Source organism: Hyla sarda, chromosome 3 (genome assembly GCF_029499605.1).
Source record: "Hyla sarda isolate aHylSar1 chromosome 3, aHylSar1.hap1, whole genome shotgun sequence".
In the NCBI taxonomy this organism is placed as follows: Eukaryota; Metazoa; Chordata; class Amphibia; order Anura; family Hylidae; genus Hyla; species Hyla sarda.
In genome coordinates, this window is record NC_079191.1 from 419,038,821 (window position 1) to 419,060,880 (window position 22,060).

Below are 22,060 nucleotides of genomic sequence, written 5' to 3' on the forward strand. Positions count from 1 at the left end.
CAATAGCGGGCTACGCTCTCCCCTGGGGTCCAGAAGTGGCTCTGGACCCCAGTGACACCTTGGTGACACTGCCCCTACGGATCTCACTATTATAGTACATGTCTTGACAGTGGTTAAAACATTAGTGGCAGCTAAATGGAAAGGCACAACAGTACCAGATATCCACCAAATTATAAATACAACCCAGCTTAATTATGTCATGGAACGCTCTAACGCCTCCGCCTCCAACTGGAATTCAGATCTCGGTAAATAGTTCTCTTTAACCTGCCATGGCAAGTACTCCCCCCCCCCCCCTATATTGTCTTGCCCCCCTTTTTTTCCCCTATCTTTTATCTTCTCTCTCCCCTTTTTTTCCCCTCAAGTTAGGTAAATGTTTAAGGCAGTGAAGTATTGGTTAAAAGTAGCTAGCCAGGTATTCTCAATGTAAATGTGATTGTACAGTATGTATGATATTGTTATATGTATAAAAACAATAAAAAAATAATAATAAAAAAAAAAGGGAAAAAAAACACACACTAGAATTTGTGATTGTCCCTGAAACTCTAAGCCAATTAAATATTCAAAGCACATTAATGGGGGAGGACTTACCATTAGGTTGTAGTGGTGGTGACCATTGGAGGTGAAGATCTGTAGAGCTTGAATTTTGGACCACTGGTGGACTCTGATCTGCAGGAGGTGCTTGAGCCGTTACCACTGTGATTGGTAAACTCTGTAGGCAGCCCTCAGAATTACACGCATGTAGTGAAAAATTATACTTGGTGAAGGGTGATAAATTATGAACCGTGACCTGTGTCTCCTGGCCCTCATAAGCCATATTTGACTCCAATGACCCTTGTAATGTGTAGACTAGCCTGAATGTCTCAACAGGTCCAAGAGCATCTGGAATATAAGTCCAGTTCATTGAAGCAGAGTACTGACCCACAGGATGCACTAAGCTTAACTCTATTTCTCCAGATGGTGGGCCGGCTCTGGTCTGATAGGTGACATTGGTACTGCTGATGGATCCATGGATATTTCTAGCAGTGATATGATAGGTGTAGATAGTATATGGCTGAAGAGATCTATCCAGGTAGTGCTGTATACCTAATCCAAAGACATAAACGTAATAAAGAGGCAATGGTTAGTTTGGGTTACAAATCACAAATCGACAACTTGGCACAAAAAGTTTAAATTTTCTATGCTGGGGTCATCAACAGGTCCCTTTTTTCTGGTCAAGGTATTTAGATACAGGGATAATACTGTCCCTATGACATATCGACCATAGGGACAGCTGGGAGGACTGGCCTAGCATCAACCCTTCTCTTCCTTCATTGCCAACATTTTGACATTAGCCAGAAGCCTTCTAGTGCCAGGCCTAGAGTCAGTTCATCGATGGTGGAGAACATTTTGTCTGGCACCAATTTAAAGCTGTTTTCCTAGAATAATCTCATGTTAAACAGATTTTATGCCACCTATGATAAGCTTTGTTTTGTGGATGGAAACTTAAAAACTTTTCTAGTTTCCATGACTCATCTGTGGGCTGCTAAAGGAAATTTGGAGATGGAGGCCCTTGGTGGCAGAGGCCACAAGACAATTTTTTTCTTCTCTAGGGCGAGACTCAGTGCCATGAATTCCCATTATCCTGGGTCTTGCGCTGGATACGGGTGCTGTGGAGCAGAAAAGTTAGTTTCCTATTGCATAGTTTATATGGTGGGGATCGGGGGGAATGGAGCCCCATTTAGGCATTTAAGCACTGATTTCTAAATGAATGTAATATTGTAAGGTTGTTGTCAAACACAGTGCGGCATTATAGTAACTTTTTTTCATTGTAAGTCGTCATTGTAGGTATGCTTTAGGGCTGTTATTTTATGGCAGGGAAATTAAGTTCCCCTTTTTCTGGCATTTACAGCCTAAAAAACTGTTGGGGGATCACTGGGATCGATTACTGTGAAGAGGCCACATGCTTAGTGAATGGGTGACATTGGTGATGGATTGGTTGGGTCCTGATATGTGGACCTTCACTAGTCCAAACATTAGAGGAGCAGAGGGTACACCCGGGCCTAGGATCCTGAGAGCCCCATTAGGTTTCTCTTTCCTAAAAGAGTAGACCAGTGCTATAAATTAAACATAGTTGATGGTCCATAACAGTTTTTGCATTGGGCCCAGCATCTTTAAGTTATGCTACTGAACTTTACTCTTCTCTTATCAGAAAGTAATGGCATATCTGGGCCATGTACCACCACTTTCTATAATGGGAAAAACTCTTTCATCCAACCATAATAATTAGTAAGATCTGCCCATGCCATGAGCCAAGGTCTGTTGGATGGAAAGATATAGTACTGGAGATAGTAACTTTGGGTACTGCTGAGGGTATGGGCCAAGCAGTGGTCCCATTGCTGTTCCAGTAGAGCGTTCACCCATTTTAATATTGTGAACCAATATCATTGCACTTTCCAAACCAGAGTGCCTCCAGCTGTTGCAAAACTACAACTCCCGGCCTTTTTCTGATGGATTGGAAGGGTAGAATTGGGTACTGGAGACAGTAACATTTGGGTACTGCTGAGGATATGAGCCAAGCAGTGGCTTAATCTTCTTTCCAGCTGGGGCCCCATAACATTTTTTGCATTGGGCCCAGTATCTTCAAGTTATTAATCTGACCTTCACGTATCAGAGTATATGACAAGTAAGGGCATATCTTGGCCATGTACCACCACTTTCTTTCGTGGGAAAAACTCTTTCATTCAGCCATATTGATTATCAATATTTGCCCATGCCATGAGCCAGGATCTGATGGGTTGGAAGAGTTGAAGGGGATAGAGTTGGGTACTGCTAAGGGTATTGCTGAGGGTATGAGCCAAGCAGTGGTCCCAATGTCTTTCCAGTTGGGAGCCCTGTAACAGTTTTTTCATTGGGCCCAGCATCTTTAAGTTATGTAACTAGAAGAAAGTAATGGCATATCTTGGCCATGTACCACCACGTTCTATAATGGGAAAAACTCATTCATCCAACCCTATTGATTAGTAAAATCTGCCCATGCCATGAGCCAGGGTCTGATGGATGGAATGGTAGAGTTGGGTACTGGAGATAGTAACATTGGGTATAGCTCAGGGTATGGGCCAAGCAGTGGTCCCATTGCCGTTCCAGTAGAACGTTCACCCATTATAATATTGTGAACCAATATCATTGCACTTTCCAAACCAGAGTGCCTCCAGCTGTTGCAAAACTACAACTCCCGGCCTTCGTCTGATGGATTGGAAGGGTAGAGTTGGGTACTGGAGACTGTAACATTTGGGTACTGTTGAGGATATGAGCCAAGCAGTGGCTTAATCTTCTTTCCAGCTGGGGCCCCATCATTTTTTTTGCATTGGGCCCAGTATCTTCAAGTTATTAATCTGACCTTCACGTATCAGAGTATATGACAAGTAATGGCATATCTTGGCCATGCACCACCACTTTCTTTTGTGGGAAAAACTCTTTCATTCTGCCATTTTGATTATCAATATTTGCCCATGCCATGAGCCAGGATCTGATGGGTTGGAAGAGTTGAAGGGGATAGAGTTGGGTACTGCTAAGGGTATTGCTGAGGGTATGAGCCAAGCAGTGGTCCCAATGTCTTTCCAGTTGGGAGCCCTGTAACAGTTTTTGCATTGGGCCCAGCATCTTTAAGTTATGTAACTGGAAGAAAGTAATGGCATATCTTGGCCATGTACCACCACGTTCTATAATGGGAAAAACTCATTCATCCAACCCTAATGATTAGTAAAATCTGCCCATGCCATGAGCCAGGGTCTGATGGATGGAAGGGTAGAGTTGGGTACTGGAGATAGTAACATTGGGTATAGCTGAGGGTATGGGCAAAGCAGTGGTCCCATTGCCGTTCCAGTAGAGCGTTCACCCATTATAATATTGTGAACCAATATCATTGCACTTTCCCAACCAGAGGGCTTCCGAATGTTGCCAAACTACAACTCCCAGCATGCCCTGACAGCCAAAGGCTGTCTGTGCATGCTGGGAGTTGTAGTTTTGCATCAGCTTGATGCACCCTGGTTGGGAAACTCTGCTTTAATCTGTCATTTTAGCAGCAACCATATGCCGAGATGAAGGAGAGTCACGAAAACACAAGCCAATGGTACGGCCTCCCCAGCCTAGAACACCTACTTAACATGAGCCAGCAAAACAGATATTCCATTCAAATTTTGTAAAAGCATGTAAGCAGATTAACAGCTCACCTTCCTAACCTTCCCCACCACTGTATTTAGATTAATTAAATTAACAAGTAATGCTAGATTTATATCTGAAATCTGTTTCACTGTAAGTAGAAGCTTTACCCAGTGGTTAAAGACCATTACATCTATTACATTTGATACCATTTTTCAATCTATACCATTTAACAGGATTTGCATTTACCATTTATTCTCTCTCCCTCAATGAACTCCTGCCCTGTATTCGGGCCATTTACGGTAATTAACATTATACTTGGGGGTGGGCAGATCACTACATTTAAAAAAAATGGAGCTTTTTTTTTGTGAACTTGCATTTTGTAGTTAGTAGCCCAATAGTGCTGGGGTTATGAGCCTTCTTTTGATTTTGTTTGGAAACAGCTTTTTGGAAGCTATAAATTATATAAATTTAAAGAAGCAGTCTGGACTATATATATATATATATATATATATATATATATATATATATATATTTTTTTTTTTTTTTTATTATTATTTATTTAAATACATTTTTATTTATTTTTCTATTTATTTTTTGCTTATATAGCCCAGCACCGGCTATAGTCGCAGCACAGGCTAATATTAGAGACTTATGAGGAGTTTCTATCTATCTATCTATCTATGTATATATATATATTTTTTTTTTCTTATATAGTGCAGCAAAGCCTATTATTAGAGAGTTATGTTTAAAGGTTTTTGTGTATGCCTTGTGCTTACCTGTTTTAGCTGTTGTGGCAGGCGTGGGTTTGGTACCATACTGATTGCAATTTCATTACTGAAATTATTTCCTAATGCTGCCTTCATTTCAAGTGAATCATCTGGCTGAGCATGTGGTGTTTGATCACTGCACCTAGTCATCTAATTAGGCTATTGGTGCTGTAGATCACTCAGATGAACTGATTCGACTCATAAGTGGGTTGAGGTCGGTTCACACTATGTGAAGATTTGATGTGTTTTTCTTATGCAGCGTGCGTTTTTAGAGAAATGTTACCACGGGGAGGAAGGGATTTCACCTTTAATAAGTTAAGGTGCATCCTGTGGTACAACTGATCTCAGGATGGAAATAAAATAATGCTATAGATTTATTCAGCTTGCAGAAAGAGTAAAAGTATTAACCACTTCCAGACCAGTTTACCCTCTACCATTGTCAACAACATTGTCCTGCCTATCTTGTTTAATTTACCTGTTTTTAGTACCATGGCCCAACATCTAAAGCCCCAACAATTTCTTGGGAAAATTGTAGGTGAATGCACTTTTCTTCTCCCATGGTGAGAAAATATAGTATTTTATTGTGCCCAGTCAATATGAATGGGTGACCATATAAAACATGCCAAGTCCTTTAAAGGAAATCTGTCACCAGTGTCACCTGCATTAACCTGTCGGTACGGACAGATAGTGCAGGTGACACTGATGACAACAGTACTTACCTTGTCCTGTTCCATGCAGGGGATCTCTGGTAATCTCCTCCGTTAGCTCAAGCTCTGGGAACCTGGGTTGGGGCACGGGCGAAGCTTAGTGAAGTCATCGCTGCTGTTCCCAGGGCCCGGAACCTAGCAGAGAGCAGCAGCAGTGATGTTACTAAGCTCCGCCCATGCCCCAAGCCGCTGCTGCTCTCTGCTGGGTCCCGGGTCCTGAGAGCAGCAGCAGTGACGTCAGTAAGCTCTGACCGTGCTCCAAGCCAGGCCAGAGGCTGAAGCTAATGGAGGAGACTACTCGAGATCCCCTGCACCGTTGTCATCAGTGTCACCTGCACTACCAGTCTGTACTGACAGGTTAGTGCAGGTGAAACTGGTGACAGATTTCCTTTAAAGTGTAACCCACCCTTCTAGCAAATAGAAAATGGTCTTCGGTAGAGGACCCACCTCCATGATATCTATATTTTCTTCTAGGGCATATATAAATGGATTGTCCTTATCAAGGGCGTAGCTGTAGAGGTAGCAGTCCCATAAGAGAGCAGTACAATTATTGGAATATGGGGCCCTGTTGTAGGGCTGGGCGATATGGCCAAATATGTGTATATTTTTGTAACTTATGGCGGTTCCACAGTATATAACGTTACCCCCCCCCCCTAAATTAATTAATTGCCCAGCGCTGCGCTGTCTCCATCGGGGTAAATACTCACGTCACCCGCAAGCGCTGTCTCTTCGTCCTCCTGTTTTTTGTTGCCGCTGGCACTGACGCTCTATACTGTATCCCTATGCCCGGGCTGCAAAAGGTTAACAAAGACAAACTTTAACGCATGTTCCTACATTGGCCTTACGCTCTTCCTGGGGACGTGAACGTCGGACAGCCATCAGCCTATCACCGGCCGCAGCAATGTTCCGCCTCGGTCTGTGATAGGCTGAGCCCACTGTCATGTGAGATGCCGTCTTCTTACATGACAGTGGGCTCAACCTATAACCGGCCGAGGAGGAACATCGCTGCGGCCGGTGATAGGCTGACGACTTTCCGACGTTCCATTCACTAGGAAGCTGATCCGGACCAACGTGGAAGGTGAGTTAAAGTTTTTTTTGTTTACCTTTTGCAGTCCGTGCATGGGGATACAGTATAGAGCAGTGGTCTTCAACCTGCGGCCCTCCAGATGCTGGGAGTTATAGTTTTGCAACATCTGGAGGTTGAAGACCACTGGAATAGAGTGTCAGCACCGGCGGCCGCAAAAAAATAGGAGGACGAGGAGGGCAGCGCTTGCGGGTGACATATGTGAGTATTTACCCCGATGGGGACAGCGCAGCGCTGATAATTAATTGGGGGGGGGGCAGAACAGCACTCGCGGGTCACATATGATTAGTTCCCCGATGTGGGGACAGCGCAGCGCTGGGCTGATAATTCATTCATTCCCGAGGTGGAGGGGCCAAACCGGTATTGCGGTGTGGGGAAAAATTCATATCGTGCAGCACAAAAATTTTGGTATTCGGTATGAGCCGGTATACCGCCCAGCACTACCCTGTTGCAGATTTTGCATCAGGGCCCCAAAGCTTCAAGCTACGCCTCTGATCTTTATGCAACAGTTATCTTTAATGCTGTCAAAAAAATGAAATTTTTTTAACATAAGATAAATGTTACGCTGAGCGCTCCGGGTCCCTGCTCCTCCCCGAAGCGCTCGCGGCGTTTTTCTCCCTGCAGCGCCCCGGTCAGACCCGCTGACCGGGAGCGCTGCACTGACATTGCCGGCGGGGATGCGATTCGCATAGCGGGACGCGCCCGCTCGCGAATCGCATCCCAAGTCACTTACCTGTCCCGATCCCCGGCTGTCATGCTCTGGCGCGCGCGGCTCCGCTCTCTAGGGCGCGCGCGCGCCAGCTCTCTGAGATTTAAAGGGCCAGTGCACCAATGATGGTGCCTGGCCCAATCTTCCTGATTAGTTTCCACCTGTGCACTCCCTACTTATACCTCACTTCCCCTGCACTCCCTTGCCGGATCTTGTTGCCTTGTGCCTTGAGAAAGCTACTCTGTGTTACCTCTACTGTGTTCTTGACCATCTGCTATCACCATTGACTACGAACCTAGCCGCCTGCCCCGACCTTCTGCTACGTCTGACCTTGCTCTTGTCTACTCCCTTGTACCGCGCTTATCTCAGCAGTCAGAGAGGTTGAGCCGTTGCCAGTGGATACGACCTGGTTGCTACCGCCGCTGCAAGACCATCCCGCTTTGCGGCGGGCTCTGGTGAATACCAGTAGCAACTTAGAACCGGTCCACTGACACGGTCCACGCCAATCCCTCTCTGGCACAGAGGATCCACCTCCAGCCTGCCGAATCGTGACAGTAGATCCGGCCATGGATCCCGCTGAGGTTCCCCTGCCAGTTGTCTCTGACCTCACCACGGTGGTCGCCCAGCAATCCCGACAGATCGCCCATCTAAGTCACCAGCTGTCGGAAGTGTCCACCATGGTACAGCAACTTCAGTCGCAGCTACAGCATCTGCAACAGCAGCTACCATCTCCTCCACCAGCTCCTGCACCTTCTCCGCAGCGAGTGGCCGCTCCTAACCTCCGCTTGTCCCTGCCGGACAAATTTGATGGGGACTCTAGACTCTGCCGTGGTTTTCTGTCGCAATGTTCCCTTCATTTGGAGATGTTGTCGGACCAATTTCCTACAGAACGGTCGAAGGTGGCTTTCGTGGTCAGTCTCCTCTCTGGGAAGGCTTTGTCTTGGGCCACACCGCTCTGGGACTGCGATGACCCTGTCACCGCCTCTGTACACTCCTTCTTCTCTGAGGTTCGCAGTGTCTTCGAGGAACCAGCCTGAGCTTCTTCTGCCGAGACTGCCCTGCTGAACCTGGTCCAGGGTAATTCTTCAGTAGGCGAGTACGCCATCCGATTTCGTACTCTCGCTTCCGAATTATCTTGGAACAAAGAGGCTCTCTGCGCGACCTTTAAAAAAGGCCTATCCAGTAACATCAAAGATGTGCTGGCCGCACGAGAGATTCCTGCCAACCTGCATGAACTTATCCATTTGGCCACCCGCATTGACATGCGTTTTTCAGAAAGACACCAGGAACTCCGCCAGGAAAAAGACCTTAATCCCTGGGCACCTCTCTCTCGGTATCCCTTGCAATCTACCCCTGTGCCTCCCGCCGAGGAGCCTATGCAAGTAGATCGGTCTCGCCTGACTATTGAAGAGAGGTCTCGCCGTAGGGATAAAAATCTATGTCTGTACTGCGCTAGTACCGAACATTTCTTGGTGGATTGCCCGATTCGTCCTCCACGTCTGGAAAATGCACGCACGCAACCTGCTCATGTGGGTCTGGCGTCTGGGTACGGAGTCTGCTTCTCCATGTCTCACTGTGCCCGTACGGATTTCTCCTTCTGCCAACTCCTCCTTCTCTGCCGTGGCCGTCTTGGACTCTGGTTCTTCTGGAAATTTTATTCTGGCCTCTTTGCTTGATAGGTACTGCATCCCGGTAACCCGTCTCATCAAGCCGCTCAACATTGCTTCAGTCAACGGAGTCAAGTTGAACTGCACTGTGCGTTATCGCACAGTGCCTCTGCTTATGAACATTGGACCACATCTCGAAAAGATTGAATTTTTGGTTTTGCCCGGCTGCACATCTGAAGTCCTTCTCGGTCTGCCATGGCTCCAGCACCATTCTCCCACCTTTGACTGGACCACCGGGGAGATCGAGAATTGGGGTCCTGCTTGCCACAAGAAATGCCTCACGTCTGCTCCCAGCCCCGTCTGTCGGGCCTCAGTGTCCCCTCCTGTGCCTGGTCTCCCCAAGGCCTATCAGGACTGTGCCAAGCCTCACCCTCTGCCCCCCCTCCCCATTCCCACTCCTTCTGACCGGTCTGCCCAGGACTTCACTGTCCCCCAGAAGGAGACTCTACAATCGCTCCCAATGTCCTCGTCCCAGGTGGAGCGACACCCCGACAAAAAGAGGGGGAGACCTAAGGGGGGGGTACTGTTACGCTGAGCGCTCCGGGTCCCTGCTCCTCCCCGAAGCGCTCGCGGCGTTTTTCTCCCTGCAGCGCCCCGGTCAGACCCGCTGACCGGGAGCGCTGCACTGACATTGCCGACGGGGATGCGATTCGCATAGCGGGACGCGCCCGCTCGCGAATCGCATCCCAAGTCACTTACCTGTCCCGATCCCCGGCTGTCATGCTCTGGTGCGCGCGGCTCCGCTCTCTAGGGCGCGCGCGCGCCAGCTCTCTGAGATTTAAAGGGCCAGTGCACCAATGATGGTGCCTGGCCCAATCTTCCTGATTAGTTTCCACCTGTGCACTCCCTACTTATACCTCACTTCCCCTGCACTCCCTTGCCGGATCTTGTTGCCTTGTGCCTTGAGAAAGCTACTCTGTGTTACCTCTACTGTGTTCTTGACCATCTGCTATCACCATTGACTACGAACCTAGCCGCCTGCCCCGACCTTCTGCTACGCCTGACCTTGCTCTTGTCTACTCCCTTGTACCGCGCTTATCTCAGCAGTCAGAGAGGTTGAGCCGTTGCCAGTGGATACGACCTGGTTGCTACCGCCGCTGCAAGACCATCCCGCTTTGCGGCGGGCTCTGGTGAATACCAGTAGCAACTTAGAACCGGTCCACTGACACGGTCCACGCCAATCCCTCTCTGGCACAGAGGATCCACCTCCAGCCTGCCGAATCGTGACAATAAAGGAATATACCTAATTTACAGCAGTGCCTTACTTTTCAGTATTTGACTCATTTTTGAAAGAGCCAACATCGAAATAACCTGCAGGGAACATTAGGAATCTATAGAGAGGAAACTATGAAACAATAAGAAACAGCCGCCTGTACTTACTGTAGGGGTAATAGTCAGTGGTTTGATAGATCCCAAGATCATCTCTGTAGAGCACATAATTAATCTGATTGGTATTTGGGGAATCTGGTGGACTCCAGGTAAGCTTTACGGCCGTGCTGTTTACGACATGTCCTCGCGGAGGGGGTTGTTGTGAAGGAGCTGCAGAGATTGAAATACATATTTCATTGAAAACAGAATAGATACCTGGGAATTATCACGTTTACAATGCCATGACATCATTTACAATATACAATGTGAGTGCACACAAAGCTTTTACAAAACTAAAGCTGTAATATGTGTAACCAGAACATCTTTCTCAGGATTGGCAAGTGTTGCAGGAGAAGACCCTTCTCATAGCATGTGCTATTATAGTAATAATTAGAATACTGCATTTAGGTACAAAATGCTACACTATGGGGAGCAGGGGACCACACAACATACTGGGGCAAGGAGTATTACTTCAGTCCCCACCCTATGAAGGAAGGAAGTTTTGGGGAGTTTTGGGGAGGCTGACTTATATTCACAATAAACAGATTGATGCAGAATTGAGACAGGGTTATTCTGGTATAAGAAAATTGTATTTCAATAAAACTTTTATCCCAGGATATATAACTTACTAATACAATGTTATCACACATTGTACTGGCTTCAGCATGTTTTTGGGTGATTCACCAGTGATAGGAAGTTGTGTAATCCTATTATTGTCACTGGGGTGTTGTCTCCAGCTCCTCCCTCTCTCCTGACAAGAAGTTGTGTAGTTCTCTTATTGTCACTGTCATGTTGTCTCCAGTTCCTCTCTCTCCTGACAAAAAGTTGTGTAGTCCTCTTATTGTCACTGTCATGTTGTCTCCAGTTTCTCTCTCTCCTGACAAAAAGTTGTGTAGTCCTCTTATTGTCAGTGTGGTGTTTTCTCCAGCTCCCCAGCTGTCTACTGTCTCCATAGGAATGGTTAGATCTTGTTCCTAAGATCAAGCCCCACCCCTGAATGATGTCATCACCTCTGACCAGCTCCTATAGCTACATCATCATCTCTTGCCATATACACATGTACTGTACATATATACAGTATCTTTATAAGAACAATAAGGGAGAATGAGGTGTGTTTACATGATGCTGTCTTGTGCTGAACAATGCGCCGGGCAGAGGAGCAGGCAGGGTATGAATACATCCGGTACTGCAGCCTCATGTTCATTTTTATGTTTTTTAATGTATTTAAGTATTTATTTTTTTACATGACACCAGATGTAAATTACATGAAAGTACGTGGCAGTATTTGTATAGCATCGACCATCAATTTATACATTTGTCTGCTCTGACCTATTTTTCTGGCTTGCCCTGAGCCTATGACCTTCTATCAGACAAGGTAAGGCACCGTGTGCATTCATTTTTTACATTCACTGTGAGAACTATTTATCAGGGTGCTTTATGCTACTATATCTCAGGACACTGTTTGACAGTGGTCTCAAAACAGTGGAACGGGCATGCTGTCTGGGCATGCTGGGAGTTTTAGTTTTGTAACAGCTGGAGGTTCACAGTTTGGAGAGCTAGGCTGTATTACGCACTTTATCTAGGCACTACTCTTCTTCTTCTTTCTCTTCCTCTTCTTTCTCTCCCTCCTCTTCCTATTCCTCTTCTTTTTCTTATCTTCCTCCTCCTCCTCTTCCTCCTTCTCCTCTTCCTCTTCTTCTTTGTCTTCTTCCTCTTCTTCCTCTTCCTCCTCTTCTTTTTATTTCTGTTGCTCCTTCCCTTTCTTTGTTCACATTTTTATTCTTTACTTTTTTTCTTCTCATTATTCTCTTTCTTCCCCCACAACTTCTCGTTGCTCAGACAAAACACCACAAAAGGATATTTATCAAGAAATATTTACCTTCCTTATCTGCTGCCTTTCTCTTTAAATATGTACATATTTTAAATATTTTGTGTTCACTAAGATTTGTATCGTCTTTCATTTTTTACACTTTAGTGAAGGCGGTTGTAGATAGTCAAACAAAGGAAATCTTAATCTCAATAAATTTGCTTTGTAAAGGGGTTGTTGAGCGAGAGAAAATAGTTTTAAAAATGTCAGATTAGAAGAAAATATTCAAATTTAAACTTTACTCTGATTAAAAATGTTGCAACCGTCCATCACTTTCAGTCCCTGTTTAAAATTTTTGGAAATGTGTAGATCTTTTCAGCGTGGAGAAAACTTCCCCCTCCCCCACATCCCATCTGGAGACCACCAAAGGGGTTTAACATTTCTCCTTCACAGCAAGGGTTGGAGGGAGATATTTGGCCCAGATTAAAGGGGTACTCCGGTGGAAATTATATATTTTTTTTAAATGAACTGGTGCCTGGAAGTTAAACAGATTTGTAAATTACTTCTATTAAAAAATCTTTACCCTTCCAGTACTTATTAGTAGTTTTGGGCGCAAATATTCGCATTTTGAATTTTTATCACGAATATCACAAATTAGCGAATATATTCGCTATAAATTCGAAATTGCGAATATTCTTTTTTTTCCGCATATGTGAATATTCGCATATTCCTTGTGGGCCAATTAGAATGATGCAAATACACTTGTCAGAGGTTATCAACAACATCCCTAGCAACCAATAGTAAAGTTATATGCGAATATAATGAATACGCAAAACGAATACGCAAAATTCATGAACATAGGACAAATATTCGTCTATATATTTGCGAAATATTGCGAATTCGAATATGGGCAATGCCGCTCATCACTACTTATTAGCAGCTGTATGCTACAGAGAAAATTATTTTCTTTTTGAATTTCTTTTTTGTCTTGTCCACAGTACTCTTTGCTGGTACCTGAAGCACATATCAGGAACTGTCCAGAGCGGGAGAAAATCCCATTAGCAAACCTATGCTGCTCTGGACAGTTCCTGACATGGACAGAGGTGTCAGCAGAGAGCACTGTGGACAAGACAAAAAAAGAAATTAAAAAAGAAAATCATTTCCTCTGTATTATTCAGCAGCTAATAAGTACTGAAGGGATTAAATGAGATGTCCGGTGCGGACTATTCCTATTCCATCCAGCCCGGTCTGAAAAAAAATAGAAAACAAACTTCCACTTACCTTCCTATGGTCCCCCAGAGCTCCGCAACAGCTGTTCGGTCGGCCAGGCTGTCTGCTTCCTACGTCCGTTAGCCCGGAACGTCACACAGCGCTTCAGCCTATCACCGGCCGCAGTGATGTACCACTTCGGCCGGTGATAGGCTAAAGCACTGTGTGATGTCCCGGGCTAAAGGACGTAGGAAGCAGACAGCCCGGACAACCGATCAGCTGTTGTGGAGGTCCGGGGGACCGTAGGACGGTATGTGAAAGTTTGTTTCCTTTTTATTTTCAGCTCGGGCAGGATGGAATAGGAATAGTCCGCACCGGAAATCTCCTTTAAGATTTTAAAATAGAAGTAATTTACAAATCTGTTTAACTTTCTGGCACCAGTTGATTTAAAAAAAAAAAAAAAAAAAGTTTCCACTGGAGTACCCCTTTAACTATTGCAAATGAATCAGAATTGTGGTGTACATTGCACCAAAAAATAATGAAGAAGCCACACTTTTCACCACATTTATGATGAGTTTTACACTTTTTTAAAACTCTTCTACCGGGTGCGACAAAGTGGGTGTGACTTTGGTAAACTCCCTTTGTGACAATAACTGTACCTAATTTTGGTGCATGATTCTGGTTTGAAGTATGCAAACTAAAAGTTGGTGAAAACTGAAACCTATTAATTGTGATAAAAAAATAACCACATTTAGTAAATCTGGGCCATTCAAATGTAAAATACAGGGTTAATACTGCAACAGTGAGGGTAGAAGGGACTAGAATATTCTGTGGGGTAGACTTGCTAGTAGGGACTGAATGCTATGTAGAATAGATTGGGTGAATGTTTCTACAATGAGGTTAGATGATGGGAAATGTACCCCAAAATGTGGGGAAAACTTGCAGTGAGCACAGCCCAGGGGGAGCGCAGGTGTTACAGTGTGAAAGAGGCCCATGAGATGGCTGAAGCTTGTAGTCCTCACACCGGTCACTGGTGGCTCATTGGGCATTATGGGTCGAGGACTTTCACAGGGGAGTATCCTCACACTCCTTAAGCATATACTAGTCATAGGGGAGGTTGAGTTGGCACTGTAGAACTCCCCAGACACACTCTGTGTAGTGTCATGCTTGACAGCACTTGGGGTGCCTATATTAACGGTTATGTGCAAGGATAAGATCACACACTGGAATAAAGTTGAACAACTTTCAGTTACTTTACCAAAAAACAGCAAATTAATCCACAAGAGAGGAATAATTCTTAAGCATGAACTAACAGGGAGGCTTTTGGTTGGAGCATTGGATTAAGGTATCCACAGCATTGGTTCCAAGGGTACCTGAAACATGTGGCCTTTTTAGTCTAGCCCTTGATGACCCTAGTTACTAAGTCTTTCTCCCTAGAGCAGGCGGCAACTAGATCCCGGTAGAGCTCAGAGAAGGTATGACACATCTACTTGTCTCCCCAGTGTTGCTCTTCCCATTAATGGAGCAATAAGGAAAGAGAAAAATCCTTGGCAACTGCTGTAGGTACACAAAGAAAGTACCACACAGACGTTTCCCTTAATTAGGAGCCTGATTTCCACTCGTGGTGCTCACTTGAAAAAGCGCTGAAACGGCTCAGTTGCCTGAGGAATTAGCCCCGCTGTCTGTCCCATCCAGTCTTTGCACTGTGCACCTATTTTGCTGTTCCTTCATTTATGAATAAAGATTCTATGAAGTGAATCATCTGAAGCCTTGTGAGTGCCTTTTACTTCCTATCTCTCGTGGATATACTTCCCATTAATGGGGTGCACATCTGTACTCTTCTCACTACTTTCCAGCCCACTTGCAGAACAAGACCAGTTAGTGGAAAATCTTGGCTGGAACAAGTTATCAACTCCCAACTGGTTCACAATTTTTGGCAGGAGATGTTGTTATCCCAAGCTGTTCTTGACTATCCTGCTCTGACCAAATCTTCTTCCCTTGTCGAAAGGCTGCCTGGTACATCTTTTAGCAAAGAAGCTGCCTCAACACATCCTCTAACCAATTAGACGCACACACACTGCTAGGAAACTTCTATAGGGATTAGGGAGGAGCTTGTTCTGGTGCAGACTCTCTACTAAGAGGAAAAAAGTATAGAAGTATAGGTCAATCTAGAGTCTAGACTGACCTATACTTCTATACTTTTTTCCTCTCAGTAGTGAGTCTGCACCAGAACAAGCTCCTCCCTAATCCCTATAGAAGTTACCTAGCAGTGTGTGTGAGTGTGTGTATGTGTCAACCCTTCACTGCTCACAGTAATATCTGATTCAATACAGTTAAACCATTAGTAAAGTTATAAATATCAGAAACACATATGTAACAAGGTAGAAGAAAGCAAACCACAGGCCACTGTAAAACCGTTAAAACTGTAGCATTCTAAACAGGAGGTTAGGCAGCAAAAGAAAGGTCCACCATGAAAACTGTACAGCCATTTATCCTCATATTTTGAACAAATAAAATGTAAACAAAAAAACATAAAACTATTTGGTATCACCGCATGAATGGTGTAAACGTTCCACTAAAAATGGAATCAAAAAGGTTAACATTTTTTAAAAGAAGTAAAACATGAAGAAAATTAAAAACAAATAAATTGGGTATTGTTGTAATCGTACCAATCTGTGGAATACAGATAACAAGTCAGGTTTACCGCACAGTGGATGGCGTAAATCCCCCCTTCTCCTCCCCTCAACTAATTTTTTTCACCACACAAATATTTTTCTTTCTGTTTCGCGATACACTTTTCGATAAAATGCTAGGTGTCATTATCAACTACAATTTGTCCTACAAATAAACAAGCCCTCATATGGCTCTGTAGATGGAAAATTTAAAGAGTTATGGCTCTATGAAGATGAGGAGGAAAAAATGAAAAAGCAAAAAGGAAAATTGGCTGCATCATTAAAGGGGTACTCCACTGCCCCAGCGTTGGGAACATTTTGTTCTGGGTGCGGGCTGCAGGGGTTGTGACATCATGGCCACTCCTCTCGTGACGTTACACCACACCTCCTCAATGCAAGTCTACAGGGGTCTTGACGTCATGGCCACACCCTTTGTGATGTCACACCACACACCCTCAATGCAAGTCTATGGTAGGGGGCGTGGCTGCCACCACGCCCCGCCCATAGACTTGCATTGAGGGTGTGTGGTGTGACGTCACAAAGGGTGTGGCCATGACGTCACGACCCCAGCAGCCTGCACCAAGCTTTAAGAACAAAATGTCCCGAATGCTGGGGCAGTGGAGTACCCAATTAAGGGGTTAAGTAGAAAATAATGATAATCAATATAAACCAAATAAACCATATCGTCTTTAGCAACAAATCCAGGTTCTGTTTGGGATCTGAGGATGATCAGAATCAAGTATCATTGTAATAACAATTCAGAAAAAAATGATGTAAGTCTTTGTGGTTCTTTTGGCATATTTTATTTTCTATGGCAACAAACCTCCATTATTTGCTAAAATAATAATAATAATAATAATAATAATAACAGAATTATTTACTTACTTGCACTGCACCCATATGGATTATTCCCATCCAGACTGCTAGAACCTTTGATACATTGGGAACAATTGATACCGCTCACAAATTCTTTGCAGAAGCACTGACCAGTTGTGGCATGGCAGCTGGTATTGACAGCGCCTGCTTTGTTACATGAGCAAAGCCGACATCTAAAACCAAAAAATAAAAAATAATAATATATAATTAGGGTAAGAAATCATAAATCACAGAATTAATGTAAAGGTAATAATAATATGCATAATAATAATAATAATAAAAATATGACTGAAATAATGTTAATATGTATCAAATAATTCCAACTGAAACTTAAGAAGATGGTTGATTAAAAGCACAAATTGCATTAGGTGATTGGTTGGTATTTCCATTTGGTTACCACTGTGATAGGGCATTATAGAAGAGATTGATAGGGCACCAAAGAGGAGGGCTGTGATAGATCACCACAGAAGGGGGCTGTGATAGGGCACCACAGAGGGGAGATGTGATAAGGCACCAAAGTGGGGCTGTGATAGGTAACCACAGAAGGAAGCTGTGATAGGGCACCACAGAGGGTAGCTGTGATAGGGCACCACAAAGGTAAGCTGTGATAGGTCACCAAAGAGTAGATCTGTGATAGGTCACCAAAAAGGAGATCTGTGATAGGTCGCCACAGAGGAGAGCTGTGATAGGGCACCACAGAGGGGAGCTGTGATAGGGCACCACAGAGGGGAGCTGTAATAAGGCACCACAGAGGAGATCTGTGATAGGGCACCACGGAGGGGAGCTGTGATAGGGCACCACAGAGGCGATCTGTGATAGGGCACCACAGAGGGGAGCTGTGATAGGGCACCAAAGAGGGGAGCTGTGATAGGGCACCACAGAGGAGATCTGTGATAGGGCACTACAGAGGGGAGCTGTGATAGGGCACCACAGAGGGGAGCTGTGATAGGGCACCACAGAGGGGAGCTGTCTAAGAATGAACAACTCAATTACAGCCCATTGCTTTCAGTATATTTGTCTCTCTGCCGGAAACATTTCCAAGTGCTTAGTAGAAGGAAGTTTGACAGCCAGCCACCACCCCCTCCATTTGCAGTGGTGTCGTTAAGAGAGAGATCTGGACTGCTATGGACTGGAACTGTATAGTCTTAAGCAACAAATCATGTTCTGTTTGGTATCTGACGATGGTCGGAATCAAGTATAGAGGACAGTCGGTCACCCCCAGCATTGATACTAGGGACACTAACAGCTCAGTGATATATACACGACATCCTACGGTCACATGTGTTGCTTTTTATGGCTTCCAAATTCAATTTTTTCAGTAGGATAATGCTCAGCCGCACACAACAAGGGTATTCACCAGATTGTAACACTGCCTTGGCCTGCTTGTAACCAGATTTATCGCAAATCGAGAATTTATGGCTCCAGCCATAAAGTGTGCAAGATCTACAGGTCCAGCTCTAACATCCATAAGGAACCTGTATGACTCCATGCTTAACCTTATTTCATCTTGTATCCAGGTTAGAGGTCTCCAACAGGATGCTCGGGGCCTCCATGTATCCCAATCATATCTCATCTTGTATCCAGCCTAGATGAACTCTACAGGGTACTAAAGCCTCCATGTATCCCAACCGTATATTATCCTGTATGCAGGCTAGAGGTGCCCAACAGGGTACTAGAGCCTCCATGTATCACAACCGTATCTCATCTTGTATGCAGGCTAGAGGTGCCCAACAGGGTACTAGAGCCTCCTAATAATTGTACAGTTTTCCTCAATAAACTTCACCTTTGGCTCTAATATTTTAACAACTTCCATATACCATCAATACAGTCACATATAGAATTAATTTAATTTCAACAACTACAACTACTTGGTGCATTATTTTTTGTAATACATGGTAACGCAATGATGAAAAGTAACCACTGAAGAGGCTGCAGAGGGGCTTGGAGTTGAACCTAATATTGAGAATGGGCCATCAAGTTTGGAAGAAGAAGGAGAAGAGAAGAAGAGCAATAAGAAGAAAGAGAGAAGAATAACAATAAGAAGAAGGTGAAGAGAAGAAGAGCAATAAGAAAAAGGAGTAGAGAGGGAAAGCAATAAGAAGAAGAAAGAAGAACAATAAGAAGAAAGAGAGACGAAGAGCAATAAGAAAAAGGAGAACAGAGGAAAAGCTATAAGAAGAGAAGAAGAACAACAAGAAGAAAGAGAGAAGATTGATAAGAAAAAGGAGAAGAGAGCAACTAGGAGACTGAGACCTGTGAATGTCATAAAGGAAACAGGTCTCTGACTATAGCTAAAGGCAATTATCTGTCCCAAATGGTGCAGGGCCCGACCAGAGGGGGTGCCCTACTTGACTTAAAGAATATCTGCAGCGGAAATCCCCTTTTCACATCATAGGGACAAAGTGTTTGATTGAGGGAGATCTGACCGCTGGGCCCCCCTGCGATCTCCTGCATGGGGCCACGGCTCTACCGCGGCTCTCCCATGCAGGAGGCGTGCCAGCTGCAGCATGATGCGGCGGCCGACACGCCTCCTCCATGTAACTCTATGGGAGAGGTGGGGAGGCAGCTTTCGTGCCTCCCCCATAGAACTGTATATGGAACGGAGAGGGAGCGTAACCGACGACCTCTCAGGTCAACGCTACGCGCATTAGCGCTCACACTGAGCGCTGATGCCGGGGCCCGTTTAGGAGATCGCGGGGGTCTCAGCGGTCGGACCCCCGCGATCAAACACTTATCCCCTATCCCGTGGATAGGGGATGTGTTTTCTGCTGCAATTGTCCTTTAATATTAACCAACAGACTTGACAGAGTAACTAATGGGCAGGTAGAAGGACACCTAGGAAATAGTGATCATAATATAATACATTATATCTTGTTTTTCAATAAGGGAATCTCTCGAGGGGCCACAAAAACAATGAAATTTAGGAAGGCAAAGTTTGATCAACTCAGAGAAGCCCTTACTATAAAATGAGATAAAGTTCTCAAAAACAAGAATACTGACACTAAATGGGAGACTTTTAAAAAATATCTTAAATTCTCACTATAATATGTATAAACTTTATGGGAATAAAAGGGTCAGTAATAAAAGAAAACCAATCTGGATGAATAGAAATTTTAAGGGGACAATACCAGGATGGCAGTGAAGAAGTATTTAAAAAGCTATAGCGAAAAATGTAAAACATGTGAAAACAGATAAAAGCTGGAAAAATGGAGACAGAAAGACTCATTGCCAAAGAGAGTAAAACTAACCCCAAAATGTTCTTTGACTATATAAATAGCAAAAAGGTTAACAATGAAAGTGTTGGCCCTTTAAAAAAATGAAGAGGAAGAAATTACAGACGGGGATCAGGAAAAAGCAAATATATTAAACCAATTCTTCTCCCCTGTATTCACCGAGGAAAATGAAAAGCCAGGTGAAATACAGTGTGATAAGGTAAACTCCCCAGTACAGGTCACCTGTCTAACCCAGGAAGAAGTACAGGTCACCTGTCTAACCCAGGAAGAAGTACATTCAGCAACCAGGACCCGCAGCTAATACCCGACATGGCCGAAATCGTTGAACATGGCATCTAAAACGGGAGGTTACACTGCCGGTTAGCTCAGCGGAGCTGTTTGAGACCGCCGCTGTGAAATTGAGGCATCCCGAACAGCTGAGAGGACATCAGGAGGTACCTTACCATGCTCTACGCTGTCCGATCGGCGTTTGATTGCTCCAAGCCTGAGATCCAGGCTTGAGCAATCGAGCGCAGATTACACTGATCAATGCTATGATATTGCATAGCATTGAACAGTGTATACAATCAAAGGATTGCAAGTAATGGTCACGTATGGGGGCCCAAAAAAAAAAAAAGTTACATTAGTAAAAAAAAAAAGTGAATAAATGTGATTTAACTCCTTCCTAAATAAAAGTTTTAATAACCCCCCTTTTCTGGTAAAAAAAAATATGTCAACAAAAATCAAAATAAACATATGTATCACCGCGTCCAAAATTGCGTATTTTTGGTCACTTTGTATACCCTAAAAAAACATATAAATAGTGATCAAAAAGTACAATCAAAACAAGCATGGTACCAATAAAAACTTCAGATCACAGCGCAAAAAATGCACCCTCAAACCACCCCGTATACGAAAAAATTCTAAAGTTATAGGGGTCAGAAGAGAAAAATGTTCAACATATTTTGGTGCATGTAATTATAATTATTTTTAAGTTGTAAAATAAAGAAAAACCTATATAAATTGGGTATCATTGTAATCGTATGGACCTACAGTATAAATATATGGTGTCATTTTTACTGAAAAGTGTACTGCGTAGAATCGGAAGACCCCAAAATTTACAAAATGGCTTTTGTTTTCCAATTTTGCCCCACAAATATGTTTTTTTTCTGTGTTCACAGTAAAATTTGTGGTGAAATAATAAATGTCATTACAAATTACAATTAGTGGCACAAAAAATAAGCCCTCATAGGGGTCTATAGGTGAAAAATGTAAAGCATTATGATTTTTAGAAGGTGATGAGGAAAAAAGGTGACCCCAGAAATTATAAGCCTGTTAGTTTAAACTCCGTTGTATGTAAATAGTTTGAGGGTTTTCTAAGAGATGCTATTTTGGAATATCTTGATAAAAATAAATGTATGACTCCATATCAGCATGGCTTTATGAGGGATCTGTCCTGTCAGACTAACCTGATCAGCTTTTATGAGGAGGTGAGCTCCAGACTGGACCAGGGGCAATCGCTGGATGTCGTATATCTGGATTTTTCCAAAGCATTTGATACGGTGTCACATAAAAGGATTGGGCTGGGGGAGAATGTGTGTAAGTGGGTAAGTAACTGGCTCAGTGATAGGAAACAGAGGGTGGCTATAAATGGTACTTATTCTGATTGGGGTGACTGTTACTAGTGGGGACCACAGGGGTCAGTCTTGGGTTCTGTTCTATTTAATATATTCATTAATGACCTTGTAGAGGGGTTGAATAGTAAAGTAGAAATCTTTGCAGATGATACTAAACTCTGTAAAGCTGTAAACACAATAGAGGACAGTGCACTGTTACAAATGG

General features: G+C 44.0%; 1 protein-coding gene across 3 annotated transcripts in view; it reads right to left on the reverse strand.

Annotated features, from left to right (window-relative positions):
* Positions 1 to 22,060, reverse strand: part of USH2A (usherin) — a 1,021,568-nt gene that overhangs the window by 794,918 nt on the left and 204,590 nt on the right. For all 3 annotated transcript variants that reach the window (XM_056568336.1, XM_056568335.1, XM_056568334.1), the window contains 3 exons: positions 17,016 to 17,179; positions 10,455 to 10,613; positions 589 to 1,083 (listed from right to left, as the gene is read on the reverse strand). In XM_056568336.1, the coding sequence (XP_056424311.1) occupies positions 589 to 1,083; positions 10,455 to 10,613; positions 17,016 to 17,179 (818 nt within the window). The remainder of the gene's footprint in view (positions 1 to 588; positions 1,084 to 10,454; positions 10,614 to 17,015; positions 17,180 to 22,060) is intronic.